The 24,656-nt window shown below is 40.7% G+C and overlaps 1 protein-coding gene across 1 annotated transcript in view; it reads left to right on the top strand.

The window, feature by feature from the left end:
- Positions 1 to 24,656, top strand: part of C15H10orf90 (chromosome 15 C10orf90 homolog) — a 106,354-nt gene that overhangs the window by 53,524 nt on the left and 28,174 nt on the right. The window contains 2 exon segments of the mRNA XM_032794827.1: positions 21,151 to 21,444; positions 23,633 to 23,826. Coding sequence (XP_032650718.1) covers positions 21,151 to 21,444; positions 23,633 to 23,826 — 488 coding nt within the window.

The following is a 24,656-nucleotide window of genomic DNA, read 5'->3' on the forward strand; positions in this document are numbered from 1 at the left end:
ATACTTTTTGAGACTTCTCAGGGGTCAAGAGAAACAGTGGTTTCCTTTAATAAAGTCAGCATTTGCCAGAAGTTATTAGAAAATGAGGTGTGAGATTATCACAATTTATCCACCTATACTTTAAGAGGAAATAACTGTGGTAACCAGGTGGAAAGTGTTGTCTTTTTAAATGTCTTACACTGTTTATTCACATGACAATGTAATATGCAAATGTGTATGTGTCTGTATAATAGATAACAAGATGTTTTGTCACTTACTACAGCTTTCCTGTGTGAGATTTGTAAATACAACTGATATAATGCCTCGAAAGGGCACGGTCTTTCTTGTTAGGATCCAAAAATTAATGAGTACTCAAATACTTGTCAGCCTTTAACTGTAACAAATCTTAGGAAACCTAGTAAAATTCATGAATCATGTAAACTGCTCATTAAAATGAAAGGGAATTGGTTTGATTTTTTTCACCTGGAGAAAATGAATAGAGCTCTTTTGAGTTCATAGAATCATCGCAATGAGAGATGAAGAAGATCTGTTAGGTTGGCTAGTTCATTCCACTGCAAGCGCAGTATGTCTGTGCCATTTATCTAGGCTTTTGTCTAAACTAGTTTTAAATATCTCAAGTGATGAAGCCATATCTTCCTGTTTCATGATATGACACCTCTGTGTATGCAGCCAAATCTGCAGGTGCCTTTTTAGATACCATATCACATTGCAAGTAAAACTAATCAATTATCCACTGTCATCTCTAAGTATTTTTCACCATTACTGCTTTCTCCCAAAATGTACTAGCTTGAATTTGTCCATATTGGAATCTGAGTACTACTAGATGTGTCTCCTAGACCCAGGTAGGTCCAGTTGCAAGAGATGCCTTCTTCCAGCTAATACTAGCTAGAAGTCTCTGCCTAGTTTCTCCGATGAGGACTAGCAACTGTGATTCATACATTCTTCATTTCAGGCCTAGACCGTTATAACTTTGTTTACCTAGTGCTATCAGTCAAGGTCAACAAGAGACTCCATGTGGTGAAATATGTGGCAGGATGACTCTTGAGGATGATTAGCTGCAGGAAGGGCATTGTACCAATACTCTGCTTTCCACCATATGCTTACCTTAGACCTTAGTCCAACCTGTGCTTTGCTGCACATTGGGCTACCCACATTTGCCATGCTTGCCTGTCAACTGCCCTTCTCTCCAAATCTTCCCATTTTATGTGGAGGTGCTTGATGTCATTCAGAAGTATTCATTTCCGTGTTATTCTTGGTTTCCTCTCTTCTTGCATTTTCTGGCTTCCATTCAAGGGCAGTATTTGGTAAGCGTTCTTTTTCCATTCTCAGCACATGTCCCAGCCACTGATGTCTTCTTTTATAGATTATTTTTGAGAGGTTACCTTGCCCAGTAATTTTTCTGACTTTTTCATTCCCAATAATCTTCTCAGACATTTGTGATGAAATGCATCCAGCTTTTGCGTAACTTTCTTGGTAAGTTGCCATGTCTCACTGCTATATGTTGTGATGGTGATAACGATTGCTTTGTACACATTCAGTTTTGTTTTGAGGGAGATGTTTTTGAGTTGCCAGATGTTTTTTAGTCTTCCAAATGCAGTGTTTGCCTTCCCGACTCACCATATACTACTGGGTCTAAACCTGATCCTGATCTCTACAACTTTTAATGGGCTTGAACTGGGCTACCTTAATGATAGCCTTTCTGTTCTTGATGCTCTGAGACCATAGGAGAGATAGAAACTATCCGAGCCTGGGGTGAAACTACTGAGAGCTGGTGTCAGTGTTTCTTCAGTGTTGGGTAGGTAACAAGCCTACTCACATGTGGTAGCTGAGAATAACATTTGAGTATGAGGGAAATATGTAGAAGGAAGAAACTAGAGAAGAGGAGGACGAGAGAAACAAAGAAAGAAAAGGAATGATGAAGAGGAAGAAATAGTAATACTCCCAGAATAAATAACTGAGCCCAAGAAATACAAGTGGAGATCCTTCATTTTATATTCTTATACCACTTTTATTCTACCATATGTGGTGCCTATCTATTACAGTGACTGATACTCTATACTGTAAATAAAGTGTTATTTATTTTTGACCTTTCTGATTAAAATGGAAAGTCTTTTTAGCTGCACCCACTAAAATACCAAAGTTAGAGAGTTAAAAATTTCAAAGGCCAACACCCATTTTCCTTGTCCCCTCTTATAATATTGACAGGTTTGGTTTGAAGGTGGCCATGCAGGACCAGCGCTAGGGTTTCTAGCGCCCTAGGTGCACGGCCATTTCGCGCCCCCCCCCCCCCACTGATCCCGCGGCTCTGGTGGAGCTGCCGCAGTCATTCCTGCGGAGGGTCCGTTGGTCCATGGCTGTGGTGCAGCTGCCACAGGCATGCCTGCGGGTGGTCCACTGGAGCCGTGGGAGCAGCCGACCGTCCGCAGGCATGACTGCGGCAGCTCCACCGGAGCCGCAGACCAGCGGACCCTCCGCAGGCATGCCTGCGGCAGGTCAGCCAGAGCCGCCTGCTGCCCCCCAGGCAAAATGCCACCCCCCGAATAATCCTGGCAGTCCTACGCGATTGCCTAGGCAGCCTAAATGATAGCGCCGGCCCTGTGGCCATGTCAAACTGCACTTCATCCCAGGCTTAAGTGGGAGTTAGGGCTGTGCAAGGAATGCAGGATCAAACCATTTGACAAGCACCCCATGTCACCATTTAGTGCATTGCTACATTAGCTGGCTTGTCAGTTGAGTTCCCAGCGACTTAAAAAGTTTGAACGTATATCAATTTAGAGCACTAAATAGTTAGCCAATAGCTTTCTGGGAATGCGGGAAGGGGAGTAGGTGGATAATATCCTCACCAGGAAAAGGAAAGAGAAAGTCAATGAGTGAACTTTTATTTTGGCTTTTAATTGCTGGCATTTTAAAACAAATTCAGTTTTTATTTGACCTTACTGGGGATATTAGTCAAGCAATAGTTAACAATCCTTAGCACTTTCCATATTTAAATCATTCTAAAAACATAATCTAATTAAGGGGTTCTAAAATTTGTATATTCGTGTGGGGCTCATGTTAATAAAATGTCTGGGGAGCTTCTTCGAATTTGTGATCACATATCACAGATACCTGTTCAACTACAGCAATTACTTACATGAGGGAGAAAAATTAGAAAATTATTTGATGTCTGTTTAGCAGCCTTTTAATGCAATTTGGCAGCTGTAAACCAGCAGGAGAGCCAATATCACATCACCAGACAGGTCTCCATGGACCACCAAGGGTGCATGGACCACAGTTTGGATTGGGCAAGTGAATTATGCATCAGGAACATCCATCTTGTGGAATGGGAAGGTATCTTCCTTTTCCATAGGCAGGTAACCTGATCCTCCACTGTTTCTTGCCTGGTGTATTAAAATTTACACCAGTGCCAAGTGCGTAAAATGGGATAAATCATTAACATTCTGAACTGGTAGTGTGTTACACTCACTTTGCAATGGCACAGGTAACTATGGAAGATGCAGGGCAACAGAGAGGATCTAGCCTAGTATTCGTATAACTTCATCTCATTCAGTGTTTTACATTTAAATTTTATTTTCAGGCTTCCTGACAGTAAGTTGTTCATGTTGCCAATAGAGTTTGACTTGGATTTCAACAACTGAGTTTAACAGTGGGTGGCATCTAAAAAACTGTCAGCTAGCAATAGGCCTCTTTGCCTTTGATGCAAATGTGAAATGACTGGTCTCAAGTTATTGAAATTTTTTGTGAGTATCATACCATGAATGTATTTTTTCTGTAGCATATTTTGGGGTGAAAATCTGGAATATAGATAGATGCTAATTCTCCCTAGTAAACCATAGCTCATTATCAGCTAGTGCACAAAGTCATGTTTCATGGTTGTGACATTTGAAAGCCTTGTTTTAGAGCTGTGGTTTCACCTCAGTTGACTTTGTATTTTAATTAATGGCACTGTAGAATTTAAATTAATGAAAATAAATGGTGTCTATAGGGGCTTAGTCACTCCTGAAGCTCCAGCTCCTGTATCCATCAAAGAGCTGTACTGTAAGTGCCTCAAATCCATGTGTTACATGTAAAAACAAGCTAGAACATCAGAGGTGGGATTTCTGAAGCTTCCTAAAGGCCTTTGGGCACCTAATTCTTATTAATTTTAATGAGAATTGGACATCTAAATCTCTTAGGCAGCTTTCAAAGTCTCAGCCTGAATGTGCATTTAATACAAAATAGTCTGCTTATTAAAATCCGTAGAATCCATTCCCATACATAAACTACAACAAAGACTAAGCCTAACTGAAGCTACATACACATCTCAAATTCCTGGTGATATCACAAACAACTTCAGCTTCATTCTCATGGTGATCATGTTGACATCAGGACCGTCTGAGGTCATAATCTGTGCCCTCAGCAATTAAATGTTTGCCAGTCTGAGTCTGGTCATAACTTTTAATGAGATATTGCCTTAACCTGTTTAGGTTAACTTAAACTTTCAGTGCAAGCTGTGTGGTATCATGTAGCTTACCTGATGTCTCATAAATACAAGGTAAGTTTAAAAATACAAAAATAATTTCTTATTTCAACTCAAGACAGAAATATAAAGATCTTTTAAAGTCTTAATTTCATATCTTAGCTTGCAAGAAGAATAACATGGGATCTTGCAGGTTGTGTGTGTGTGTGTAATTCTGATGCTTCCTGTGTTTACACGTGGTTATAAGGCATCTCACTACCATGTGCCCTTAACATGAGGGACAGAGGGAGCCTTATCTGTGCCTGCCAAGTGTCAGCTCCCTGCACCACCTGCCACAAGCAACACATGCATTCCCCTGTCAGCCCATGTGAGCTTTTTTGCCCCTCCTGCAGGCTAGCAACAGGCGCTGCAATCCTCAAGTCCTCTGAGTGTCCATATCATATCTAGTATCCAATATCTCTCCTCTTATCCACTAGACACTCACAGAATTTCCAGGCCTGCTATTCCCAAAGTAATAGTAGTCACATGTTGGTACACAGCTTACTAGTCACACCTTGGTACACAGCTCCACTTAACACACAGCACTTATACTTGCTTTCACTATAAACCAATCCAAGTTTAGCAGAGCATAGGGATTTGTGTGATAACTCTTTGTTTCCAATATTTCTATTTGTTATGTAGAAAATAAAAGCATAACATACATTGTAGAATCTACACTCAACTAAAAAGATACACTCTTTATCTGGTAAGATACTACATACCCCAAAGTCCTCCTCACAGCATTTGTCCACCATGAGACCCTTCTTTCATGAGATCAAGACTGCTGGCAGATTGCCTCACCCAGGTGAAGGATGCCAGAGTGTCTCTCTGCACCTCCAGATATACCAGACTAGTCCTTTAGTGTTCACCTCTAAAATAGGGTGTCCCCGTTCCCACCTTTCCCCACACCCTCTGCGGTTTCCTGGTAATTTCCTTCTGAAGTCCTTCTGGAGCTCTTAATTAGCTTTTGACTCAGTATGTGAATAGACTTCTATGGTAAAACACAATGGTCAGCCAGGGAGATAAGTATCTCCTGTCTGGAGAAGTCTGTTTCAAGGTGCTACTTCTGAGTGACCCACCTTTAACGATGAGGCCTTAAGAACATATTTTCCAATATGTATATCTCACTGCATATTGTCTGCACACATATTTCACAAAGACTATGATGATCAGTGTGACACAGGTTTTCAGTAGAAACCCTACATGACTCTCTTTGGCGAACTAGAATGTAAATACCACACCCCAGGGATTCCTGTAACCTGTATGCCCTTTGTGCCCTCTGCCAGTTGTCATCCTTGGCTCACAGTAATGTATAAATTTTACATGTCCTATTTGGTTGTGCAGACTGAATCTTTAAAAGGAGCAAAGCAAAATAAATTAAACTGTTTTAAAAGTTCCTTTTAACTTTTGAATTAAATAAAAGTATTTTTAAAACTAATGCAGATTATTGACACTGATATATCAATCTTGGTCCTGTAGGGTGACCTTGTGAGCTTCTGATGGGTATATCTATTAAACTGGGTTAATTTGAGCGGAACAGTTCATCTATTAAGCCAGTACACATCAGTTCTTCTTCTGGTGTTATATCTAAAACTAATGTCCAGCATAACATAATGAAGCATAGCAGAAGCAGACAGAAACTGAGGTGTGGGAAAGGACTACAGAGAGTAAATTGTGATATGAAATGTAAATTCAATAAGATAGGGATACAGGAAATTTAATTCAGATGGTAGAAGCTGCAGAGAAGGCTCTCACACCAAGAGTGGTGAGTAGGGTTCCCAATTTTGGATGGATGTATACCTGGAGGTTTCATCACATAACATAATCTTTAATTAAAGATTAATATTTAATTCCTGGAGACTCCAGGACAGTCCTGGAGGGACACTAATCGTGAGGATAAGTGAAGCCAGAGAAAGATCCAGTACTAGATAAGTCAGGAGAGCAGATAGGGAAATGGAGATGGGCAAGTTCTGTTGTGATGAAGGCTGGAGCTAATTCAGGAAAGACATTTGAAACAGGAGAAGCAATTTTGAATAGGATTATGGAATGAATAGGGAGCCATTGGCGATGTTTGAAGATGGAGGTGCTATGGTTGCCCTTATTAATGTGGGCAAAAAGGTAGACATCAGAATTCTGTACATTCTGGAGTCTAGGGAGCTGAGACTGGTGAAGAGCAAAGAGAAGAAACCAGCAATGATGGAAATTGGATGTGGTGAAGGCATTCTGCAGATGAAGTCTCAGTAGAGTTAAGTCAAGTGAGGTGGCACATGAATAAGCAACTTTGCAGAATTGGGGATAAGCACACTTAAGGGTTGGGAGAGGAAAATTCAGGATCAAGGATGATACCTATGTTACACATGGAGGTGGTAAATGGAAGATGTGACTTAATGAAGGGGACAGAGGAGTGAGATGGTGTCATAGACCTAAGAGGAGTGCTTCTGACTGGCAGTCATTTAGCTGAAGGACAGCTGAGATGAAAGCACAAGTTTACTTGATCAAGGCAGTCTAAGAAAATGGATGAGTAAAGCTAAGAAAATAGCTGATCTTGTGGAATGCTAAATGTCTCCCAACACATTGTAAACTTGCTTTCATTCTTGAGCTAAAGAGTTCCTTCAACTAATGCCGGAGCAAAAAGAGTCCTATCAACTAGTGTTCGAGCTTAAAGAGTTCCATCAGCTCTTGCGTGGACAGCATAGATATCCGATCACAAGTCTTTTTAGTTAAAGGGGAAGAGAACTGGTTTTCAATTATTTTATTTCAAGATGCCATAGTTAAGTATGTGTCTATTTGTTTAAAAATTATTTCATATTTGTACTTGGCTGTAAAATAATGATTACAATGGTTATTTAAAACTTCACTATATAACTGAAAAAATCTTGTCATTTGCCCAAACTCCCATGTACCTGATCTGATAGACCATTAAAGGACAACTGCCTGTGACATCCCAGAATGCAGTGTTGTCGGATGTTATGTGCACTCAACTACCACATTCAGATATCATGGTGGTGAGAGTGGTAAAAATGCTGAGCTAGATTCCAGAGAAGCTGACATATCTTTGGGGTACCTGAAATGCAAAAAGTCTGTTTAAAAAATAGTTATACATTGAACTCTTCTGGATATTTGGGATATTCCGCCCATAAAGATAAAATTCCTTCATTTTTATTGAAATGTGTATAGGTCGCCGTTAAATTAAAGGGAGCTCATGGTTATCAGGCTAACCTAATTTGTTACTAAGGCATAGGAGTGGAAAGAAGTAGTAGTATTGTACTTATTTCCAGTTACTAAATGCATTGGTAAGGTTACAACGGAAAAAAAGTGCGTTTCTAAAGTTCTTTTTGATCATCTGGCCTTGAGGAAGTCACCACGCGGAGGCCTAGAATTTAAGATTAGAAGAAAAATGATTTGATGTTTAAAATATTACATGAGAACCATTAATTACGATATGGAATTTATTGTTCAGCACTGGAGTAGCTGCAGCTGGTGCCAATTTGTTCTCAAGTATTAGTATGAGTGTAGAGGTAGTGGCGGTGAAGGCAGAGCAGAATGTGAAGTATGATGCAGAAGATTTCACTTTAGTGTACACTTGCTAAACATGAGGGGCCAGATCCCCAGATGGTGTAAATCAGCCTAGATCTGTTGACTTCAGTGCAGCTATGCTGCTTGACCCCAGCTGAGGATCTGGCCTCAAATGTTCATAATGGGGCTTTATGGAAGTAGTAGCTGGTGCTGACTTGTTCAGAGCTGAGGATCACATACCCAAAAGCATATTAAAAGGAGTACTTTGATGTTTTACTTCAGCTGGCATACATTTAAAAAGAGGGAGCTTGTCAGTTTTCTCTAGCTCTAAATCTTTTGTGTCGTTGTGCATATTTCAGATTAGATGGTTTTAGTTTAACAGGTTTAGGAAAATGTCCCAATCCTGTAATCTACTGAGTAACATTTGTAAGTACTAAGCACCCTCAATTTCCATTGACTCCAGGAGTCACTCAGCACTTGCAAGATGGAGGCTTAGCTGTATAACTTGTAGTCAGCAATGTCAACAAATCTCTTATTCTTAATTCCCTATTCTCTCCCCTTATGCTTTTCAATATAGAATGTCCCCTAATCTAAGGGCAATCTTTCTACTTGCCTTAAACAGCCAGAGCATTAAACCCTATAGCTTTGCTCTTTCATTTAAATTATGATTGTCAATTTCCCTGTCATCTCAAAATCTGGTGGAGTGAAGTGAGAGGATGAGGCTCATCATGTCTAAAAGAAAAATAAGGGAAAAGCCCAAGTTGTTTTTATTTTTTTAAAACAGAACTTGCATGCATTTAATTTGGTTAATTTGTTTTTTAGAGAAAATGTGGGAATCAAAAAACATCTTGTCTTGCACCACTCACACTCCATGTTGCTATATATCTCCCATTAGAGATCATGGGAGATAAACAGGGGCGGCTCTAGGTATTTTGCCACCCCAAGCACAGCAGGCAGGCTGCCTTCAGCGGCGTGCCTGCAGGAGGTCCCCAGTCCCATGGATTCAGCGGCATGCCTGCGGGAAGTCCACCAAAGCCGCAGGACCAGTGGACCCTCCACAGGCACACCGCCAAAGGCAACCTGCCTGCTGCCCTCATGGCGACGGGCAGAGCAACCCCCGTGGCTTGCCGCCCCAGGCACGTGCTTGGCGTGCTGGTGCCTGGAGCTGTTCCTGGAGATAAACATATACATGAAGGGGAGACTATACCCCCAACTGCATAAACCAAAGCAGCCCCTAGACCTGCTTTCAATTACATGACTGGTACTTCACCAGCAGGTCATTAGTTGTCTTTGTGACGCTGGCTGAAATCACAACCATAATATTCTGACATGGAACTAATTGTTCTTGAACAATTTCTCCAGTGTATAAGACTATAAAGAGCCCTTCACATTAGCCATGGAGTCCCTCTCATCCCACTCATTTTAGGGCCTGATCCTGCAGTAACTTATAAATTGACTGGGAAGCACCTTGTACAATCAAGCTTTTATCCTGCAACAAACATTAGACCCAGTCCTACGCTCACTGGAATGAATGACAAAGCTCTCATTGACATGCATGATGCAGGCTCCATTATTTTCTCTTGATGATGAAAGGAAAATCACATTAATTTGTGTCTCGAATTCCTTTCTGCCCCATTTATACTATTCTAGGCATTAATCCAGTACAAAATCATATTCCAAGTTCCCGGAATTTTCCACTGAACCTCTTTTTAATTTCCCATAAATGAAATTGATAGTGTTAATTGATCTTTTATTCAAAAGGAGAACAGCTTGTCTGGTAGGAACAAAAGTTAAAATATAGACTGTTCTCATTTTAGCAGGTGAAAAATCTAGGACCTGATTGTTTCCTGTTTTCCTACTTTTTCAGTCATTTGCACTTGTTCAAAGTGAGTGAAAAATACCATGGTTCTGATCTGCCTACACTTTGTACAGATGTAAAATACTATGCAAAGCTGTGGATGCTGCTAAGGTAACCTCAGGGATTCACTGACACTTGCAAGACAAATAGTGGAGGACAAGATAGCATTTTTAGATAATTAGATGAATGTTTTGAAGTGGGCTATGTGGAGTCGCTAACTGTATTGCTTTTTTTGATGGAGTCAGTGCAGGGGTGGCTCTAGGCACCAGCGTAGCAAGCGCATGCCTGGGGTGGCAAGCCGTGGGGGGTGGCCTGCTGGTCGCTGTGAGGGCGGCAGGCAGGCAGCTTTCAGCGGTGCGCCTGCAGAAAGTCTGCCGGTCCCACGGCTTCAGCAGCAATTTGGCGGTGGGGAAGCTGATGGCATGGCACCGGTGGACCTCCCGCAGGCATGCCGCTGAATCCGCGTGACCAGCGGACCGGACCACCCGCAGGCACGCCGCTGAAAGCTACCTGCCTGCCATGCTTGGGGCAGCAAAAAACATAGAGCTGCCCCTGAGTCAGTGGACCCAATTCTCCTCTCACTTACACTAGTGTAAATCAATAGTAACTTCACTGAAGTCAATGGAGCTGTTACATGGGGTTCTCTCAACTCAAAGCTCTTGGTAACTTTACTCTTTGTGAGGTAGTGACAGGAGATAAATCACTGGGGACACAGCCTGTCCATCTGGTTAAGGATTGGCACAAACCCAAAGTGCTTTTATCCAAAATTATTATTTTATTAGATCTCCAGCACACACAGATATGCAAAAGTGTTAGAGTGCCCCCCAGCAATAGTTACCCACGGTCTGGAAGGGTCTTGAGTGGTCAAACGATGAGGTTCAAGCGGCCACCTATCCGTCTGTCGCTGGGGATTCCAAGAGATGTCCAGAAGGTCAAATCCAAATTCCTCAGACCTATCTACCCCTTTTATGTTAGTAACTGCTACAATTACATCAAAAGAGAGCCTAACTAGGAAGGCAGCAGCAGGGTCATGCTCACGTCTCATGATCACTCAAACCACTCCCCTCTGGCTTGCCTAGTTATGCTAAGGCTGCTACAGAGGCCTACTAACTTACATGTGTTTGGCAATAAGCATCACAGTCGATATTCCAGTACGGGCCTAGGCATTTTGCTGCACTGTCAAAGTCTCCCTAACAGAGCCACACTATTGTAAATGAGATGAGAATCTGGCTCAGTCTGGCTATGGCAAATTACCAGTAATAGTTGAGTGAATAACAAGGTACCCTTAACATGCTTTGATCAGAATACCATGTGGCCAGTGTATGTCACTTTAAAATCCCAAGAGCCATTTCATTGTATTGAGTCACGCTGAATTCTTTTTATAAAAATTAGCACAAAAAATACCTTCTCAGCCACTACGATATAGTGTAACATCTTGTAGTGTGACATCATTATGATGTGAATATGAATGTCTAATCTAGAGAGCATATTAAAATGTTCTGGAAAAGCCTCACAAATGCATCAGCCAATTTTCATAATTTTCTTAATAATAACCATTTTCATAATTTTTCTTAAAAATATCAACAGAGACCCACTCAGCCTAAGGACCAGCTACCTGGAAATGTTTGGTTTGTAAAAGATATTGCTTTGCTACAGCATGACCAAAAAGACACCACAAGAAAGGCAACAAAGATGGTTCGAGGTATGGTTCTAGGATTAATTGTGATGGAAAGAAGAATAATTAACAGGGGCTTGATTGAGGTATTCAGAATTATGAAGGCGTTAATGAAAACTGAACAGTTCCTGCTTTTATCCTGCCCCAACTTAAAAGAAGAAGGGGGAGGACTCAAAATTATAACCACAGTAAATATAGACTAAATAAAAGAAAACTCTTCTTTATGCAGTGTAGAATTAATCTGCAGAACTCATTGATGCAAGAGGTTGAATCAAATAATATTGGTAGATTACTTCATGACCACTAAAATATTCTGTAGCAGTTCAACATAAGACACCTTATGGTCATATCTAAAGGTCTCCTGCAGGTGCAGATGTTAGGCAGAATTATTTTCCTTCATTCTGATGCAGTTACATTTTGTGCTCTTAATCCATCAAATCTCTCTATTGAAGCAGCATTGGGCTAAATCACCGTATCATGACCTTCTTAAACTGCAGTGCTGTTATATAGTATCTGTATAATTACACTAGAGTTGAGTGTGATTCCTTTATCACAAAATAGTGCTGAGAGGCTTAATTAATTGATTAAGTGCTTTTGAGATCTTAAATTGGAAGGCACTATGGAGTGCTTATTACTATGTGAAGCATTGTTAGCCAGTTGATTAGATACATTATGGGATTTTTTTCACCTTCCTGTGAAACATAAGGCATTGGTTAAACCCCAAACCTGCAATGAGCTGTATGTAGGTGGCGCCTTCTATCTCTGCTGTGCACTGAAATCAATGGGCTTCCATCCACTCAGCTCATGTTTCAGGGCTGGACCCTGAAGGGATAATGCCTACGTAAACCTCCGGACTGCTGTTTCACAAATAAAGCTTTTCACAATCAAATGTTAGTTTTCACAAAAACAAACCATTTTTGTCCTAGAAACTGAAAATATGTGATTCATAGAACACCATTGACATTTTTCCATTTTAACTACCAAAAACGCGATGCAATAGATTCAGCTCCTAGAGCATTTTTTGAAAAAAACATTTATTTTCAAAGTAAGAAGGATCTTATACGAAGTATGAATATAGACCCTTTTTCTTCTTTTCTCGGCCCCACCCCCACAAAGCAGTGCGATTATTTATAAGCTAATGGTTCAGGCAGATGTGCCACAAGCTTCACGCAGAGTTCTCCAATGCCCTTTTTATTATTGTTGCTATTATTGGTATTATAGCAGTGTCTAGAGGGCCCAGCCAAGACCTGGGTCGCATTGTATGTACATGTAGTAAGAGGCAGTCCCTCGCCTGAAGAGCTAAACTCTAATTAAACAAGACAGATAAATGTGAGAGAGGAAACAAAGACACACAGGGCTGAAGTGACTTGGCCAAGGTGTCACAGCAGGTCAGAAATTTGGGAATAGAACAGAGGTTGCCTGACTCTCTGTCCACTGCTCTGCCCACTGGACCTTGATGCCTCTCAAGTGTTCCCCTTTATTTCTGACCTAAAATGCTCTTATTAAGCTTGTTTTAGGCCTTGAGCAAAACTGGCTAGTTGGGATGAATTTTGCGGTGGTTTGTGATGTGTATAAATGAAGAATGAGAGAGATGGGGGTCATGAAATACATCTTTGCTTGAAAGTCAAACGATGCTTTGTAGAATCTGTAGTAGGTTTCCAGAGGTGAAAATTCTAAATTGCACACCTTGCCACCCCACAACCCATTCATTCATTTATATTGAAAAATTAACTTTGAAAGGCAGCTAATGAGATATTTTTGGCTTGAGTGCCAGGCAGTGGGACTCAAATGTCATGCTAGTCTCTGCTAAACAACTTAGGCTTGATTTCTTCTTGACTGAGTAAAAAAAAGAGATGATATTGTTCCAAGTGCCACCCTCAGTAGATTGTGCAGATCTTCACAATATGTTTGCCACTCTTCTTTTACATGCTTTGAACAACAATGAAATAGTTAACAATATTGACATTTATAGTAACATAACTGGGCATCTGAATTAACACCCCATTAAGATCACTGGTGCAGTTCCCACCTTTCAGAGCTATTGTTTCAAGCTGTTTGTGTACTGCAATAGTTATGCTAAGTTCACGTTTTGAAGGTTTTGTTCGCAATCATAAAAGCTTGAGACTTACGTTTTTGCTTTAAATGAAAGCTTCAATTCTGGAGCAGAAGTTGTCAGCTTGGGGGGAAGAGGTTATACAGCATATATACACATATGGCCCCAATTTGAGCTCTGTACAAAATGTAAACCATCCAGAATGTTTTGAGATTTTTAAAACACTGTGTTATTATATACAGTGGCTGCACTGAAAAAAGATTCCTTTCCAGCTTGAAAGACTGTGTGGGTTTGAGAAAGAGACTATGTCTACACTACAGACTTCTGCCAGCATAGCTATGTTGGTCAGGGACATGAAGAGGTGTGATCCCTAATTGGAAGAAGTTCTTAGTGTAGATGCAGCTATGTGGGCAAAGGTGTCTTTTTGCCAGTGTTGCTTGCTTCCTCTAGGGGGAGAGGCATTGATGGTTTTACTATACTATACTATACTATATTATACTATACTATACTATACCACACCACACTAGGGTCAGGTCTATACTATAAATTTACATGGATATAACTATGTCACACAGGGGAGTGAAAAATACACACTCCTGAGTGACACAGTTATACTGATGTAACTCCTGGGGTAGACAGCACTATATTGACAGGAGGACTTCTCCTGTTGACATAGCTACTGCCTCTCAGAAAGGTGGATTCATCGGTGATCCCTCAAGTCGAGGATGATCTTTCACAGGTTTTATTTTTTATGGGTCCTTTGGTGACTGAGGGGTCCAATCCTTGAGCCACAGGTTCATTGGCAGATATTGCAAGTGGTGTTGGAAGTCAGGGTTGGGCCATGATGGCTGCGTGACAGTTATCTTTTTTTTCTGGTGTTTTTCTGTGACATTACAAGGTGATTTTCCTCAAAAGTGGATGTTCCCTCTCTGACAAATCTTCGCCGGTTCCTTATCCTGCGCTGCTGTCTCCCCGTGTGTGGTGTCGATGCCACACCTCTTGATGCTTATATTGAGGATGTCTTTACAGCATTTCTTTTGGCATCCCCATTTCCTTTCTCCTTTGGTGAGCTGGGCATACAGCAGTTGTTTTGGTAAGCGTACATCAGGCATGCGCACACAATGCCCGCTCCACCTCAGCTGGTGCTGGATAATCAGAGTCTCTACACTGAAGATGTCCTCCTCTGTGACGACACTGACATTAGTGCGACAATCCTCCCACTTTATGTTGAGGATCTTCCAAAGAAAGTTGCTGGTGCTGGCATTCCAGGTTTTTCAGGTGCTTTCTATAGGTCACCCAAGTCTCACAGCAATAGAGGAGAGTTGGGATTACCACGGCTTTATAAACTAAAAGTCTAGTGTGTGTTCTGATGTGATTCTTGAACACCTGGTGAAACAGTCTGCCAAAGTCAAGGCTGGCACAGTGGATTCTGTGCTGAATCTCGACATCTGTGTCTGTCCTCTATGAAAGATGGCTGCCAAGACAGACAAAATGTTCTACATTTTCCATCTCTTTTTTGTTGACATAGATCTTCCTTTCTGGGTCTGATGATTGACCGGGGACTGGCTGATGGAGAATTTTTTGTTTTGCTGATGTTCAGAGTTAGCCTAGGCTTTTGTAAGCTTCAGAGAAGCAATTAAGGGCTATTTATAGATCCTCCTTTTAGAGTGCAACTTCTGCACAATCATCTGCGTACCGGAGTTTGGTTATTGTGGCCGATATTACTTTAGTTCTGGCATGGAGACGAGAAAGGTTGAAGAGGTTGCTGTCAGTCCAATATTGGATTGGTAGACGGTCTTGGGTTAATGTTTTCATAACTGCTAAGAAAATGAAGAAAAGTGTGAATGCTCGTACAGAACCTTGTTTTACTCAAGTCTGGATGTCAAAAGGCTCAGAGGTAGAGCCACTGCACAGGATGGAGGCAGTCACCTGGTTGTGGAGGAGTCTTACAATGATGATAAATTTGCTTGGGCAGCCAAACTATAACATGATTTTCCACAGAGCCTCATGGTGCCTTGTGATGGTCTGAAGCTACACTGGGACTCTGGAAATACTTCCTTTGCAAAAGGGAGCTGGCGATTCAGTAAGATTCTAGCAAGAATCTTCCCAGCGATGGAGAAAGAGGATTAACGACACCAAAGGGAGAAGCTTTCCCATTAGTGTAGTAGCATCTTCACTGAAGTGCTACAGCAGCCTAGCTGCAGCATTTTATGTGTAGATCTGCCCTAGGAGAGATTTGCCTTTATAGTATACCAGTACTCCTATACTACTAAAGAGCTCATAGTGTAGATGCAGCCCGAGATTCCCTCTACTTAAAATGGGACAAACTATTGGAACCAGTAATATTTCTCAAAACATGAGTTTTTAATTGCTACTCCTGTGATTCTATCAGAGCTTGAGTTGCTGAGCTCATCAGTTCCCACTACCTTGCAGTAAGTGTTTAGCACCTAGCTGGATTGGGCCATTATATAAAATGGCCGGTGGCTTAGAAAGAAAATCAGTGGTGCGATCGTCTGACTTCAGTGATGACACATAGAGAAACAACCTATGCATCTCTTTCTCTGATCTTATCCTATCAAGTTTGTTTGCTGATCGTTGATAATTCATGGTTCCATACAGCTGTTAAAATGATCTTTGATCAATTTCAGAGAGTTATTTTGTCATGAGTTGTAAAAATCCCTGATGAAATAATAGGAAGCAGCCTAAAAGCCTCGTTATAATGCAGTAAAGTAAGGAGGAATATTTAGAGACAATGGCAAAAGCAGTATATTTTTGCATAGACTGGACAATATTTTTGGGATGATACAGTTTAATATATTCTAGTGCAGGACAAGGTCACTTTCTTTTAGTTACAAGCAAATACTCAACAAATAAAAATAAAAAAGCACACAACAGTGAAAAATATGTGCATTTTACTGTCATCAAGAAACTAGTCACATTTGAAAACCTACCATCAATTTGACAGAACAGTTCTAACCTTTTCCCTCTTTTTGTTACAAGGCTGGGTTTCGGAGTGGTACTTTCTTCAAGTGCTTATTTGAAAAATGATCTGCTGTACTCTGCTCTTTGCATCAGGAGGCAGAAATAACTTTTGTTGCAGTTTAATTAATAGCTCTTGCTTTTTCTTTTTTAGTTCAACTATTTACAACTAGGATAAATATTTTTAGCAAATTTTATTAATGGCAGTCATTCTGCTTTCTCTTTCTGGGGGCTTTGTTCTCATGTGTTTCCCAAAGCATTACACTTTAATGTCTTTGTTCATTGGTTTTAAAGTCTTTCTTCAGCTGGGATAATAGAAAAAACATCTCTGTCTGCTCAGCCAGTGGCAATTCTAGCTGTTCTCAGAGGGGTATATGTATCTCAAGTTTGTTGCTTGGGGAGTTAGATATACAACTCCAGATAGACTTAATGAGAGTTACATGCTTAATTCTCCACTCAGTACATGGAAAATATACCCAGAATGTGAAGAGTGAGGCTCTGTGATCTCAGCTTTAAGCATCTTTGCCTTTTCCTTTTTTTATGCATTATTTCATCTGCATACATTAGCTAAAATAATTGACAGCTGGTTTGCATTTTTTTCATCTTCTGAGTCTGTGTCTGCCTTTTTTCAAGGGAATGGCTGGGTTTGGCTGCATCTTTTGAACTGAAAGACTAGCTAATTCATAAGGTGGGGAGAGGGATTTGCCAGACAGGCTCTGTTCTTAACCTGATTGCTTTATGTCTTAGCCAAGAACAAGGTGCATTAAGGTCCATTGTCCTTAATTACAAAAATGCCCACTGTGAGTTATCATATTTAGATATTTACATTTGTACAAGTACTGAGAAAAAAACTGAGTGTGAGGGGATATGGATTTACAGAGGGATTCTGGGTGTAATGGTAATTGGACTCTGCAGGGGGGTCCAGGTGAAGGTGGTTGGGGCTCAGTGGGAGGGTCTGGATATGAGGGAGATAGAGCTCGGCAGGGGGTGTCTGTGTGTGGGGCTCAATAGGGGGTCCAGATGCTGGGGGAGTGAGGTTCAGTGGGGCAAGAATCCAGATGCAGCTGGATCGGTGGGGTAGGGATCTGGGTGCAGGTGGCTCACTGGGGTGGTCCAGGTGCAGGGGAGTGGGGCTCATTGGGGGGTTCTGAGTGTGGGGGAGGGGTGAGGCTCGGCGGAAGGGTCTGGATATGAGGGGGTCTGGATGCATGGTGGTTGGGCAAATGGGGATGCAGCTTCCTGTGCAGGGATCGCTCCCCCTGCAGCTGAGGAGCGATGGATTTAGGAAGTGGGGGGAGGGGGAGTTTGCAGAGCTTCCTGCAGCTGGGGGAGAAATCTGTGGGTGGGTCTGACCCAGATGCTGTGCAGGGGAAGAGGAAGTCCCGTCCTCCCCAGCCCAGCCAGGACTAGCAGCTGAGCCCAGCGCAGGGTAGGAGCCACCAGCCGGGTCTTCCCCGTCCCGCCTCCTGCTTCACAATGATTTACCTCTCTGCTGGCTGCCCTGGGCACCCGAAACATACTGCTGAGGAGGGTCACATGACTGCTCTTGTGGCCTCCCTTTGCTTCCCCTTCAGAAAGTCATTTTTCTGTGGAGAAGCAAAGAAAACTGGGGCGGGGGAGGAGAAGCATAAATTCTGTGCATGCTCAGTGGTGCAGAATTCCCTTAGGAGTACTTTGTGTAGAGACTCCCTCTACTGCTTTATGCTGCTTGCAGCTTCCCCATTACTATCCTTTCCACCTCTGCTCCTGCATTTCCTTTCCCTCCATCCATCATTCTGAGTCTGTTTAAGGTGGTCTTTTCTGTTCCTTCCCAGAGGTGATCTCTGCTGCCCTTCACCACTCAGCGTCCTCACCAGTCTGTCTTTGTATCCAAAAATTTTCCTGGTGGGGGACAGGATTACTGCCTGCAAATATTTGAAGGATGTAAACACTAAGGCGGAAGATAAGTTTTTCAGGAAGGATGGTCTAGATGGTTAGGGGCTTACTCTGGAATTTGGGATATGTGGGTTCAGTTCCCTGTTGTGCCTCAGACTTTGTGCAAATCACTTAATCTCTCTGTGCCTCAGTTCCCAATCTTAAAAAAAAAAAACAAAACAAAACAGGGATAATAGTTCTTGTCTATCTCACAGAGGTATTGTAAGGATAAATACATTAAAGACTGAGGTGCTCAGATATTAAGATAGATGGGGAGAAGGGAGAGACATATTTAGGAGTAATGGGATGAAATGAAAAGGACAATACAAGTTGAATATCAGAATAATCTTTTTTTTTTTAAATGAGGTATATTTGGCTGCGGAGTCTCCCAAGGGAAATGATAGAAGTTGTGTTGCTTGGGACAAATAACTAGACTGAACAAAACACTAGGAACAATTATGCATTGCAAGGGAATGGACTAGATAACCTACAAGATCTTTTCCGTCCTTTTACTTCTTTGATTCTCCTGTAGAAATAAGATGACACGTAAGAAAATATGGACCAATCAGGTCATTATATAAATGTACAGCAGGTCTACTTCCACGTGGAAAAATAGATTTCTTATTTAATCACTTGTGTACAGATTAAACATGGGCAAAGTGGTTTGGAAACATAAGACTACCACCTCACTCCAAACCTTCACTTATCCATAATCTGTTACAGATGGGGCAGAGCCCAACATGTCCCTGATCAGTCATCACCTCGTGGCAGATTTTATTCAGGGATGAGTATAGGGGGAAAATTGGTTCTCTGTCATTTGTGTCTCCTCTTTAGGGAACAACTAGGTAACCTATATACTCCTCTGGCTTCTGGTGTCTTCAGTGGGAACTGACCAGGCAGCCCATCCCTTGGCGTAGCGCCATGTGATACAACTAGTCTTACATCCCTGTATCACAAGAAAGCAGGGAAAGGTCTACTTAGAGAGAGTTGGGATTTACTGGAAAAGGGTAGTACTGGAAAGACAGAGGGTCACATGGCCAGTATTTCTAAATGTGATTTCCACAACACATCAGTAACTTGTTAAATGTACTTCTATATGTTGCAGACAGAAGACAATAAAATTCCTGTCTCTGACTTTTGGCCTGAGTCAGGTTTTTCTCTCCCGTTTCTGCCCCCATATTACCTAAGTCTTCAGTCTGCCTTCCCTCTCAGATTTGTCCTCCAAATATTAGATGAATCCAGGTCATTTTCATCCCCCTCAAATCCTCAGGTCCCGGTCCAGCTTCCTGTTCCGGATCACCAGCAGGCAATATATACACATCACTGACAATATAAGCCCAGAACCATGATAATGGGTGCACGGTTGTAAAATTGCACACCTCACAGGAATATAGGGACCAGTTCATGGGGACTTAAAATAACTCTCACCTAATTGATCCCCTTTCTCTCTCTCTCTCTTTCTCTGATCTTGATGCCCTTTTTCCATGCTGCTCCTAATGCTTGGAATTCCTCTCTCTCCTCATTCAAATTCCTCCTCCTCAGAGCACTTTTCTCATGTGAGATTTAAGCTGTTGTTCTGTAAAGTGTATGTTTCTATACACATATGTTGTTTGTCTGCTTGGACTGTAAAACCCTTATGTCAGGGACCATTATGACCCTGAAATTTTGAGTAGGACAGAGCACATTGTCCTAGTCAATAAATAATAATGCTGGACTGACTCATGGTTCTGCTGCTGCTGCAACAGGATTCTGCTACTGCAATGGCTTTCTGGCAGCAGCAGTTTTAGGTTGGAGAGAATCAAAAGGGAAAATGCACTGTATGCAAGCTCTCTGCTACTGGTGCCTGCTGCAGCTTTGTGTGATAATGGAACATGGCAATATTCCTTTAATTCTGGGACTTTCAAGGTAATAGTCCAGCTGTATAGGGCAGTACGGAAGCAATTAAAGTTCTGGTCCTCAACCCCTAACTACTTAGGCTATGCCAGTCACCATGGATCTCACATCTCATCACCACCACCATTGCTGCTGTGGTTCTTACTATGACTATGCATTCAACCATCTCTCTTGACCAATTCTGCTCCGTCCAAAAATGCATTAGCGGTGAGAGAAAGAAGCAGAAGAAAGTCAAATAGCAGCTGTGTGTCTGCAGTAGCCTTACACTGACCCTTTCCAAAATATCTCTGTAGAACATATGTGTGATTTAGATCAACAGTCTGTCTGTTATGGAGAATAGCCTTTGTAATATTTTTTCTTCACTGTTTTAAGACACACAGATAACATTGCATTCCAAACAATCTGCATCCCAGTGGCAGTAATGCATTGGTATTTGTATCAGATCTGAAGTTTCTAATTGATAATTGCAGGCAGTTGTATTAGGAATAAGGAGAACATGCTGAAAAGCAATTTATGGAATAGGGAACTGAGGAAGCTAATGATCTCACACATTGCTTTCTTATGGCCATGGTACATCAGCCCTGTTTCAAAGTTATATAGTGATATAACTTTGAATTATTAATTTAATGAAAACATTACATGTGAAGTAGCAAACTGCATTAAAAAGAATCTTGCAAAAATATTGTTTTCAGGAGCTGTCAGTGTGAAATGGGCTCTTTTTGCCTGGTGTGTCTTCCATTTGCTATTACTTTATTTTTTTATAGGACTGCAAACTTTTTCTGGAAGCCACAGGAGGCAGTACACTAAAGACAAGTACAATGCAACTGCTCCTGCTTCCCTTATGGAGCGAGCTCCCAAAAATGAATCCAGGGCTGATGTTGGTGGCTCTTTGAAAGACAGAGATCCATCCAAAGGCACTTCAAAGTCCAAAGAGATTCGAGCACAAAGCTTTCTGAAACCAAAAATCCCTGTGTCTGGTTGTGTGTGTGATACAAAGGCCTTATCAAAAACTGCACTGGAAGAAAACGATGTCCACAGGAAAAATCAGTTCCCAAAAGGTAAGCTGTAAATCTTGTCCTGGATCTTAGGAATGCAATTTCAGTGTTAAAATGAGGTCAGACTTAAAAGTATAAGTGAAATAATACAAAGCCTATCCATAGTTGTCTAGTTTTCAATACTGGCTAAGAGTTATTTGGTGACAGGTCACTTCACATAATTGATTTTTATAAACACTATACATTGCCAAGGTCTACAGAGACCAAAAAGGAAAAGAAAAAGGCAATGCCTTTATAAATAGATTACACACAAAAAAACCCCTACCTTAAAAATGGTAAGATATAGAGTCAAGCACTGAAAAGGAAATGCCAGAATTCAGGTTGCCCTTGCAATCTTGATTTGGCCTTCTTGTTTTAATTACCTTATCACATACTGCTTTTTCCCCAGGACCCTTGCCTCATTCAGCATGCAATCTCAGCATGGAAACTGCATCGAAAATTTCAGCTCATGTAGCTGAAGTCTGACAAAAGGTATAAGCAACTGAAAATAGGGTTTTGTAATGGAAAGTGTTGGGCAACCTTAACTATATGCAGCACTACATGCCCCGCCTAAAATACTGCCATCTTACATAATATATCTATGTATTTTCTGTTTTTCAAAATGTAAACACCTCCTTTTCATGTCATTACATTAAAACACATTTTTCTTAGGCTTCAGTTCCCGCACAAAGGTTTTACCTCCATACACATTCATATGTCTATAACTGAGATGACCCCAAGGGGCCAAAATCACCATGGGAGAGACACTAGACTTGAATTTGGCTCTAATATCTATTGACTTCTGAGAAATTACTCCAGGGATGATTTGGCCCAAGGTACTATGAACAAATATGTTGGTTTTGCTATGATAGTAGCAATTCAGCCTATTTTTCCTTATAATTTATGACTGAATAAAACTAGAGCATATAACACCTATTTAATTGACAGAGGACACAATTTTCAAATATCAGTACCTAAAGTTAAATCCATTTTAATCCACTGACTAAAAGTGACCTGATTTTGCAAATGTGCTGAACATTCACAAATCCCATTGAAGCAATAGGTGATTAGCATCTTTGAAAATATGACCCCTTTATTTAGGGGCTCAACTTCAGGTACATCAGTTTCAAAATTTTGCCCAAAAGAAATCAAGCAAACAACTAAAATGAGAGGAGAATGCATCTGAATTTTTTTTAAGACATCTGTGTCTAATAACTTAAATAATTTAGATTTTTTTTAAAGTACAGCATAATGTTTACAGTATGTCACGAGGAAAATTATTTTTAGTTTACTGCAACCAATCAATTGAAGCAAACAGCAATGGGCTTTATTTCCAGATATAAAAATCCCAGAAATCATATTATTTGACACGAGATGCAGTTAGTGTTGCTGTTTTAGAGTTGTGCGTATGGGGATTGTTCAGTAGTTAATTTGTTATTCTGAATTAATTCTACATTTTAAATCAGATGCTTCTCAACTGTTTTGAAAAGGTGTCTTTTGCATTTTGGGCACGGGACTTCTCTTGGGTCTACATTATGCAGGAAATATTGATTATAAAAGAGCAATAGAGTATGGTCATAAATAAGGAAAATCTTTTTAAAAGTGTGATTACAGAACCTATTGGATTAAGTACAGTTATAATGAATTGCTGTCCTGTGTTTTACCTTTTCTTTATTAGCATTTTGTATAATCACACCAAAATAGGCCTGATGAATGCCCAGGAACAATAGAAAGAAGGAAGACTAATATATTAGAAATTAAAAAGCAATACCAATTCTCATTAAAGCCTCAGTTTGGCCAGAGACAAGTAATATGTGATAAGTTCCACAGCAGTTTATTATTTTCCATTACCCGTGCAATAATTTTAAACGGTCTCAAAGTCTGTAAGTTGCAGTGCAGTAATATTGCTTTACATAAAGTCAGTGTGTTATGGAGGTATCTTGCTTTTCAGGAAGCAAAAACCAAACAGATCTAAATATCAAAATGGTATATTTACACTTAATTGTGAAGATTTGCTTAATATGAAAGATACTTCTGTGTCACAGGGCAGTGACTAGCACCTATGATCAGGCCTGATCTATTCTGCTTAATGAGGCCTCTTATTAACACCTTGGCATTCTTATTTCAGAAATTGCCTTCCATGTCTAATGATGTGCAGAACCCAATCAAAAATTAACCATTCACCCTTAATGAACTTTTAAATCTCTCTAAGGTGATTACAAATTCAGTGGTTCAGTTGACAAAATAAAAGATTGTAGGAAGAGTGATAAACAAGAGACGGCCAGCAGGGTAACAACCTCCGCAGCTCACTCACCAGATGTTACTCATGAGAAACAAGAAGCATTCACACAGCCAGAAATCTACGCTGAGCCTGAGAAAATTCCATCCAGCCTACTGACTCTAAGGGTAAAATATCAAATGTTTCTCTACTGTTAATTCTGGGACTGATTTTTCATGAATGCTGGTTCCTTCCTGGGAACTCACCAAGGGCAGAAGTTCAGAGTTAGTTTTGTGTTCCTTTTTCACTTGTGTTTGTCACTTGCATCTGCTGTTGAATTATTCACAAGACCATCTTGTCTGACTGCAAAAGAGATGCAGTGCAACTGGTTGTATCTAGAACAAATGCCATTTTCACAGCTTTAGAAGCCAATGGAATGATGATAAGAGCTGGGAGCTCAGTGTTCAGAAAGTCACAGTTTCCATAGGCTCTAGAACTGCTCCTCAACTCTTCGTGAGCCTGGGGATAATTTACATTTAAATAGTCCTAGGACAAATTCTATTGAATTTATTCATAAATGCTCTGAAGAAAGGGGTAAATAGTGAGGTGGCAAAGTTTGCAGATGATACTAAACTACTCAAGATAGTTAAGACTAAAGCAGATTGTGAAGAACTTCAAAAAGATCTAACAAAACTAAGTGATTGGGCAACAAAATGGCAAATGAAATTTAATGTGGATAAATGTAAAGTAATGCACATTGGAAAAAATAACCCAACTTTTACATACAATATGATGGGGGCTAATTTAGCTACAACGAATCCTGAAAAATATCTTGGAGTCATCGTGGACAGTTCTCTGAAGATGTCCACACAGTGTGCAGAGGCAGTCAAAAAAGCAAACAGGATGTTAAAAATCATTAAAAATAGAATAGAGAATAAGACTGAGAATATATTATTGCCCTTATATAAATGCATGGTACGCTCACATCTCGAATACTGTGTACATATGTGATCTCCTC

The sequence above is a fragment of the Chelonoidis abingdonii genome, chromosome 15 (assembly GCF_003597395.2).
Source record: "Chelonoidis abingdonii isolate Lonesome George chromosome 15, CheloAbing_2.0, whole genome shotgun sequence".
NCBI lineage: Eukaryota > Metazoa > Chordata > Testudines > Testudinidae > Chelonoidis > Chelonoidis abingdonii.